At 36.1% G+C, this 9220-nt stretch overlaps 1 protein-coding gene across 1 annotated transcript; it reads left to right on the top strand.

The window, feature by feature from the left end:
- Window positions 1–4943: 4943 nt before the first annotated feature.
- On the top strand, window positions 4944–9035 carry LOC127505308 (SLAM family member 5-like). The gene is made up of 5 exons (XM_051880772.1): window positions 4944–5080; window positions 6264–6590; window positions 6739–6792; window positions 8237–8479; window positions 8896–9035. The coding sequence occupies exons 1-5, from the start codon at window positions 5044–5046 to the stop codon at window positions 9033–9035; spliced, it is 801 nt and encodes a 266-aa protein (XP_051736732.1). The 5' UTR covers window positions 4944–5043.
- Window positions 9036–9220: the final 185 nt, after the last annotated feature.

The following is a 9220-nucleotide window of genomic DNA, read 5'->3' on the forward strand; positions in this document are numbered from 1 at the left end:
ATGCATGAATAAAACTGAAACAATGACAAAAAATTTTCTTACCCAAGAGACGCTGCTTCTCCTCAAAGATGTTCTTCACAATGGATGAACTTTTTATCCATACAATGGCACCCCTTATTTTTGCAGACCACTTGGAGACGGCTGGGATGTTGAGCAAGGTTGAGGGTGTGCTCAAAGCACCCAAGCTTTCTGATCTGTAGCTGCCGTATGGCCACTTCCATATTTGCAGCATTGTCTACAGTAATTGCTACTACTTTCTCTCTTAAACCGAATTCTTGAATGACTTCTCCTATCTCCTCTGCCACAACTGGACCGCTCTGAGACTCATATACAGCTTGAATGGTGAGAACTTTCTGTTTTAGCTGATCTTTCTTAATATAGTGATCTTGTGTCAGGCTTGTCCATCCATCGCTGGTTAACGCTACTTTGGGAACACTGGCAAGGACATGAATTTTTTTCTTTTTTTTCCCAATTTCATACCAAGAAGGTATAAGAGTGTTTGATAATGTCCCTCTGGAAGGGGGGTGGTAATTGGGGTTAAGTGCTGTGGTCATCTCCCTATAGGAAAATATTAACAATAAACGACTGGCTCATTCTGGCTCAGTCAGCAGTTGGTGGTTCGACATCGAGATGTCATTCTCGACCACATGAGAAAACTGGGGTTAAGCCTCAATTCCAAGAAGTGTGCTTGTTCCAGCTCAAAGGACCACTTTTTTAGGAGTGATTTGGGATTCAACGCAAGGATGACGCAGGCACATCTTTCCCCTGGTCATATCGATTCTAGCAGCCGTGAACAAGTTAAAACTAGGCCTGTCCGCAACTGTGAAACAGTTTCAGCTGTTGGGTCTCATGGCAACTGCATCCAACATGATACCTTTTGGCCTGCTGTACATGGGACCTTTACAGTTGTGGCTCAGGACCAAGGGGCGACCCTTTTTGGAGACGTTTTTTTACATACCCTCACACACCCTGTTCGCACAGACATCATATGTCATCAAACAAGCAGCAGCCACCTTTTACAGTTCCTACCAAATTAAAACAACAAGCTTATGCTGTGTTCACGCCATAACTACCGTAATTAAGAGATGGCAACCCGTGACGTTCTAACCGGAGCTGTTCAGTCAGACTATACTGTTGATTTATTATAATTACTGTGAACACAGTAAAAATGATTCCACTTTACAAATAGAAGTGTGGTCTGAATAAATTGCCTTTTCGTTTGCATACCTGATGTGCATTTCTCATGTTAGAAAAACAGAATTTGAATGCTGCATCAATGCAAAACTGCTCAAAAGTCTCAAACTCTCAGCATTTAAAACAAACCACATTCGGTTCACTTCAATCAGCTGGAGTCAAACTAGCATCTACCGAACCAGGAGCTTCTTGTGAGGAAACATTCTTTATACTCAATTTTTTTTAATAAAAGGCTTACACTTATTGTTTTCTATTTATCTCTCCACTTTTTCCTTTGCTTTCTTATAGATTAAAAGAAAATACAAAAATGGTGATGTGGGATGCAACTAATTCTTCAACATGCATACCATCGATTTTCTCAAGGAACTCCAGCTCGTGTTACTTTACACCCTTCTATTTTATCGCCGTCTCTCTCAGCATCAACCTGGTTCTTGGTCTTCCAGCAAACTGTTACATCCTATGGCTGAGCATGAAGGAGATGATTCAAGGACAGTCCACCGAAATCTTTGTCTTCAATGCAGCACTTGTTGAGGTCTTCTTCTGTTCCTCCTATGTTTTTGTCATAGAGCAGTATTTCTTTAATTGTGCCGATTGTAGGTTTGGCATATACTTTCCTGGACTGGTGCTGTTGGTTGGTCGTCCTCTGTTTCAGAGCTGCATCTGTGTGGAGCGTTACATAGGGGTTCTCCATCCTGTGACCTTCCTGAAGTTCAAACCCATGAAATACAGGATTGCCATTTCCGTCACTGGATGGATTCTGACCATCAGCTCAAGCTTAATAGTTTCAGTGAACATCATTGAACTATATAGCTTAGTCTTGCCAGAGCTCCTTGTTTTTTTCACTATTAAAGCGTTCAGCTGCTTGATGGTCCTGAAAGCTCTGAAGCGTCCTGGACCTAGTGACAAGGTCAAGAGGAAAGATGGAGTGAATCAAGACAAACTCAAGGCTTTTCGCATCATTCGGATCGTGTGGGCATCTGCTGTGCTTATGTACGGTCCTATGATCATCTCTCTTGTGCTTTATTACATTATGGATTTAGAGATGTTTCTTTTGTCCTGGTCTGGGGCCTTGTGCTTTGGGCTCATGTTAGGGTTTGTGCAGCCTTTCCTCTATCTCAAAAGAGTTAAAAAACTGCCATTTTGCTAGAGGCAATTCTCATATAGGGTACATTTTGTTGTTTCAAAAAGTATTAGACAGACAAAATGTTTTTCTTGTGAGAACTATTAGGTTTTGACACCATTTACCACCCTTATGTCATTCTAACATACATTGTTTTTCTTCTGCAGAACACAAAAAAGATATTTTGAAAAATGTTGTGGTCTAAACAACAATAGGTGCGTTTACATGGAGCATTGTAATCGGTTTAAAAGTCCAATCCAAATGAAAATGCTCCATATAAACATAAAAATGGCCAAACCAAATGAAATTGTAATTGGTTTGAGAGAGGTGGGATAAACCTTTCTATAAACTGAACAAAATAAAAATTCTGCCATAAACGCATTGAACTGATTACTTTGTGTCTACGTCAGCGCGTCAAGAGGTCAGGGTCATCAGAATGCAAAATGGTAGCGGCGGCAAAATCAAACTGAAACAACACATTTATTAAATACACTGAAGGAACTCAGTGTATCATTACTTCATCCACACGCTTCTGCTTTTCGTCGGAGGGAAAGGTAGTATTGAGATGCTCCTTAGAGATGCACAGCCACCAAAAAGGGCAAGCTTCCCGCGCCCGTCTTTACCTCGTACCTTACCAAACAAAACAAAAACAAAAAAAAGAGAGGAAAAAAGAAAAAGAAAATAAACTGTTGAAAAAGAAAACTATGGATACTTGTGATGTACCTTAACTCTAAATGTCTGTACATAAAAATACAACAATGTCCAATTTGCAAAAGCCTGTCTGATGTAGCAGTGTTTAGCAGATCTGCTCTACTTTGAATCATAAAGGACCTGAAATGAATGCATTCTGAATACCATTACTATGTAGTTAAAGAGGAACAGAATACATGTTTGAATAAATATTTGTATAAAAGAGATTGCCAAAAATGAGATTCCCAAAATGCATATTTTTTCTGTTTTCTGAAAAATAAATAAAAAATATTTCAAAATGTTGACATTACATTTGTTTTATGTTTTTGCAGTATCCAAAAACATCAAACTTACACACCCTCAGCACATACACAATATACAGTGTGTGTATGTGTATATATATATATATGTACTAAAGTATGTCATAAATTTATAAGGGAATAATTTTGTTTGCTTTCACATCAACCCAAATGCCAAATAAAAGCATCCTGCATTTTGGTTCTGATATTGATTGAGTTTTGGGTTGTATGTGAATGCTCCACATGAAGTCAGACCCCAGATCCAACATGCAGCCAAACCATATGAAGATTAGAGAGTTCGGGTTTCTGCACAATTTACATAGTTTCCAGTCATTTAGTCTGGTGTGCTTGTATCTTTTATTGATTGTTCTACCAGCTGTGTCAATAATAAGTGTTTTAACCTAGAAAACCATCATGTAATAATATTCTAACATCACAACCTGTATGCCTCTCAACTCAAAGTCTGTGGTTTCACCTGTGCATTTACCATAATTTATGAAACAGCAATCTGCATTGAAATGCCATATAAGAACCACTCATCATGCATGATGAGTTCAGTCAAGCACACCTGCTATCTGCAATAGCTCTCAAATCTCACTCGCCTAGTTTGGACATATTCAAACCTACCATATTATGATCAATTACAAGACACACAAGAACCAATACGTATAAAATCAGTGAAGTCAAATATGTTTTGGCATCTTGGCTATTATTCTCTTTTTTCCAATAGCTTGACAAATGTCATGCCCAGTTGGAATACAGATGGGGAGAAATGAAGGAAAAAGAAGACAGATTGCTTTTCTTGTTATTTGTGTTTTTCTTAATTATAGAGAATTTATTTCTTGCATTAAACAAACCTAAGAATTTAGTTATCAAAACTAAATTTAAACAAAATCTATGTAGCTCACCGTGTATGCAAACTGAGCCAGGATTTGATTAGATATTGAAAAATTATACACTTTAAAATAAATGTTACTGGAGACAAAACTAAAAGGTCCCCACTAACGGTCTTAATATTCAGTGCTTATATGATCTGGGAGTGGCGCAGCTCCGACTTAAACGTCGACAAAAACCTCGTTCTTCAGACAGATTTGTCTACGGAACAAAAGGCTGGAAAAAGCTACAATTTGCAGCATTTAATGAGCAATATTACGTCTTATTCATAGAGCAGACTGCAGCTCTGAATGATTTTCGATGTGACAGCAATGACCTCACATGAAAACTTTGTGCACTTTTTGCTCTCTGTCGTCACGCACTGTTTTCCCGCCCAAGTTTTAACGGTAAATCAGCTATGTTGGGTTATCGTCCAAATATCAGTTTAAAAAAAAGGAGTAGATTTTTTTTTTAAGAATACTCGAATATATGCAGCATTATGACATTTCTTTTTTTTCTTCTTCTTCTTCTTTTTTTTTTTTTTTTTTACAAATTCATATGTATAGGGAAAAAAGAGGGAAAAAAAGGAATACAAAAGTGACAAACACATTACCAGGGGAATTAATCTGAAAAAGAAAAAGCTAATCATCTGTCTGTTTCGGTGAGCTTCCTAGACAGCTTAATGGCCTTGTTGATGAATTTTACTATCAAGTGAAAAAATATATAAAGAGTTTTTTTGAGAGTCAGTTTTCAGTGCCACCTTTTGGTGGGACCAATGTAAGTGATTTCATTGCAGGTGTCGATCCTGCTCAGTTGAGTTGAAGGAGCATCATCGAGAAGAACAACACATCAAAAACATTCAATAGTATGTGGGCTTTCATCTTATATTTCATCTGTGCGGAGGGTAAGATACACACATTTATTGTGTTCTAAGAAATTTTCTTTAATTTTCCTTAATATAAAAGCTCTCAAATTTTGACTGGAAACTTAGTTTACTGTCCGTAAGAAAAATCATGAAGAAGCAAACATCCTGCTTGACTTGCATAACCATGAACTTTTGTGTGAAAGTGCAGGTGAACATGTGTCATGTTCAATAAGCAGCATAAATTACTGCTTCATCTTCAGTAAATATACACAAATCATAACAAAACTAATCAATATGCACAGTAAATGATTGTTCTGACATTTCTTTGTTTTAGTCATTGTTTAATAGTCACATTTGTTGTGGACATCCTCTTGATGTTGCCATGACATTCACAGATCATGAAAGAAAAAGAAAAATGAAACATTTACATAAAATTATACACGAGGTACCTCAGTGGAGAGAGTGACATAACAATTTCCTGTCAACTTATGGGCTGTGTCTTTGATGTTCACACAAAACTCTTTTTTAAATAGGATTTTTGTAATTCCTTGCAAAACTGTTGCATTGATGAAAGTAAAATGTTTCATATTTTTATTTCTATGTGTTGGTTTCATTTTTCAAGAACAGAAACAACTTCTGGTCAAGGCATTTACATGCAGCACTGTCTGAAACCTCAAAAAGTATGACTTCCTTTATCCCTCCTTAGATCATGCCCTGTCTAACCGCAGACCTGCTAGTGTTGCAATGTTACAAACATGCATGAAAAAGTCATCAAAGGTCTTATCATTGATTAAAAAACATATCATAGTTCAACCAGTTATTTGTTGGTCAAGCTGCACAAGAGCTTAAATCTGAATTTATATGAAATTAACTCTACAGTCTTCTTTTTTTATCTGAAGCTTGAATCTTTGTGCATCTTTGGTTGCACATAAACCACAACACTTAACACACAAATCTCAATGACAGTGACAATCAACACACAGTATAGAAGATAAAAGCATCTGCAAATGCATAAATGTAAATGTATACAAATGAATCAAGTTCAAATCAGCACCACATCACAGTTAACTAAAAGTGATGACAAAATCAACAACCACAGTGCGTTTTATTGGCTGCCCAGAATATGTAAACATTTAAAATCAACAGGTGTTTAGAAACCAAAATGGTCAATATCATATTAATAATTTGTCTACCTGTATATGCTATTTTCATATCGTTTCAGTGTGTGGAGAGGTTGATGACATTGAAACAGTGAAAGTGAAAGAGGGAGGTTTCCTCAATCTGAATCCGGGACTTCATGATCCTAACGGAGACGTTCAGATACTGTGGACGTTTGAAAGCGGCAGACAAAGTACTCGTGTCGCACAGATGCATCAAGGAAAAATATACACTCATTATGACAAGAGACTCACTGGCAGAGTGCAGCTAGACCAAGAGACAGGGATTTTAACCATTACTGACATCAGAACTAATGAATCTGGACTGTATAAAGCATTAATCGTCATCAATACACACATCTCAGGACGGAGGTACAAAGTTGATGTTTATGGTAAGTTGCCACTGTTGAAAAATAACATTAATAATAGGGTCTATGTAAATGTAAAGATGGTAATTGATTAGATATGGTTCAATGGTAATTATGCCACTGCATTATTGGCCTTTTAAAGGTGATGTACATGTTTCCTCTCGTCCTAAAGCACCTGTCTCTGTACCTGCCATCAGGAGCAGCTCAGCTCTGCATCAATCTACAGGTCTGACTTTATGAGTAATAATACAATTTACTCTGGAAACTTATTTCCGCAACAGGAAGAATATATATATATATATATATATATATATATATATATATATTTAAAAATGTAATTCTCACTTTATCTCACAATTCTGACATTTTTCTTGCAGTCGCAAGTTTATACCTCATTGCACTTTTATAATTGCAAGTTAGGCTATAAAATCTTGAAATTCTGACTTTTTTCTCAGAATTCTGAGCTTCCATCTCCCAGTTCTGACTTTGTTTCATCTCCTAATTCTGACTTTATTTCATCTCACAATTCTGGCTTATTTCCTCTCACAATTTTGAATTTTCTTTTATCACGCAATTCTGAATTTATTTCAGCTTGCAATTCTGACTTTGTTAATTCTGACTTTATTTCATCTCGCAATTCTGACTGTCAATTCTGACTTTTTTCTTTGATCTCGCATTTCTCACTTTATTCCGTTCTGACTTTCTTTCATCTTGCAATTCTGACTTTATTTCATCTCACAATTCTGGCTTGTTTCCTTTCACAATTCTGACTTTTTTCTTTCATCATGCAATTCTGACTTTATTTCATCTCTCACAATTCTGACTTATTTCATGTCACAACTCGGACTTTTTTTTTTCATCACACAATTATAACCTTATTTCAATTCTAACTTTATTTCAATTCTAACTTTATTTCAATTCTGACTTTATTTCATCTCACAATTCTGACTTTTTTCTTTGATCTCGCATTGCTGACTTTATTTCAGTTCTGACTTTCTTTCATCTTGCAATTCTGACTTTATTTCAATTCTGACTTTATTTCATCTCACAGTTCTGGCTTATTTCCTCTCACAATTCTGACTTTTTTCTTTCATCATGCAATTCTGACTTTATTTCATCTTGCAATTCTGACTTATTTCATGTCACAACTCGGACTTTTTTCTTTCATCGCACAATTCTAACCTTATTTCAATTCTAACTTTATTTCAATTCTAACTTTATTTAATCTCGCAATTCTGACTTTTTTCTTTCATCTTGCAATTCTGACTTTATCAATTCTGACTTTTTTCCTCCATTGCGCAATTCTGACTTTATTTCAATTCTGACTTTATTTCAATTCTGACTTCATTTCATCTCGTAATTCTGACTTATTTTGTTTCACAATTCTGACTTTTTTCTCAGAATTCTGCATGTCTAATAATTTTGAAAAAATATTAACAATTGCAAGGAAAAAAAGTCATAATTGTGATGTCATAATTGGCCTACCTTTTTAATTTTGTATTCCATTGTGGAAAAAAAGTTTCCATAGTTTGCTTCCAGAACTTTTGCAAAAATACAGAAAAATGACATCCCTTTGAGTACTTTTGATATGATGTAGTTTGTTGGACTCTTTGTAAATTATGACAGTAGGAATGTAAGCACTTTCTGAATCGGTCTTTCATGTCTTTCAGGTACATCAGAGGAAATATGCTCTGTGCTTTGCTCTGTGAGAAATGATCGAGACGTGTTCATCTCATGGTATAAAGGGGGTGAAATTGTGAATCAAACCAGCAATCCTGATCTCAGCATCAACCTCAGTTTACAATTAGAGCTTCATTATAATGATTCAGAGATCTACAGCTGCACGGCTGCAAATCCAGTGAGCAACAAGAGCGTCAGTCTTCACATGAAAGAGATCTGCCCACGACATGAAGGTACGAGAACTACATTTAAAGGGTTAGTTCACCCAAAAATTAAAATTATGTCATTAATTACTCGCCCTAATGTCATTTCACACCTGTAAGACCTTCGTTCATCTTCAGAACACAAATTAAGATATTTTTAATGAAATCCGAGAGCTTTCTGATCTCCCTATACACAGCAACGTCATAACAAATTTCAAGGCCCAGAAAGACATTGTTAAAATAGTCCATGTGACTACAGTTGTTCAACCTTTTTGTGCGCAAAAACAAAACAAAAATAATGACTTTATTCAACTATTTCTTCTCTTCCCTGTCAGTCACCTATGCTGTTGAAGTTATAAACACAGTGCAGCGCTTCCTGGTTCTATGTCAGAACGCCGGCTCAGTATAATAATAAGTCTATAATGAATAAGTCTCTTCTCTTTCAGATTGTCTGGATCATTGTGGCGTCACCGAAGCTCTGATTCGACTGGTTCTGTCTGGTCTGGTGGGAATCGCCACTGTTTTCTTTCTGGTCGAACATGTGAGGATCTGCTCAGTTCAGAGAAGAGCTGCTGCTTCTGTGTGATGATGATACTTTTGTGAGATTTAGTGTAATTGCCTTCTCTTGTTTCACTCTTAAAAAGATTCTTTGGTTCTGCTGTGTTTTATACCAGTTTCTATCTAACAAAAACAACAAATAAGCTCTGCAATATATATATATATATATTTTTTTTTTCTTCTTTTTTTTTTTATGTTGAATCAATATGAATG

Source organism: Ctenopharyngodon idella, chromosome 22 (assembly GCF_019924925.1).
Source record: "Ctenopharyngodon idella isolate HZGC_01 chromosome 22, HZGC01, whole genome shotgun sequence".
Taxonomy (NCBI): Eukaryota; Metazoa; Chordata; class Actinopteri; order Cypriniformes; family Xenocyprididae; genus Ctenopharyngodon; species Ctenopharyngodon idella.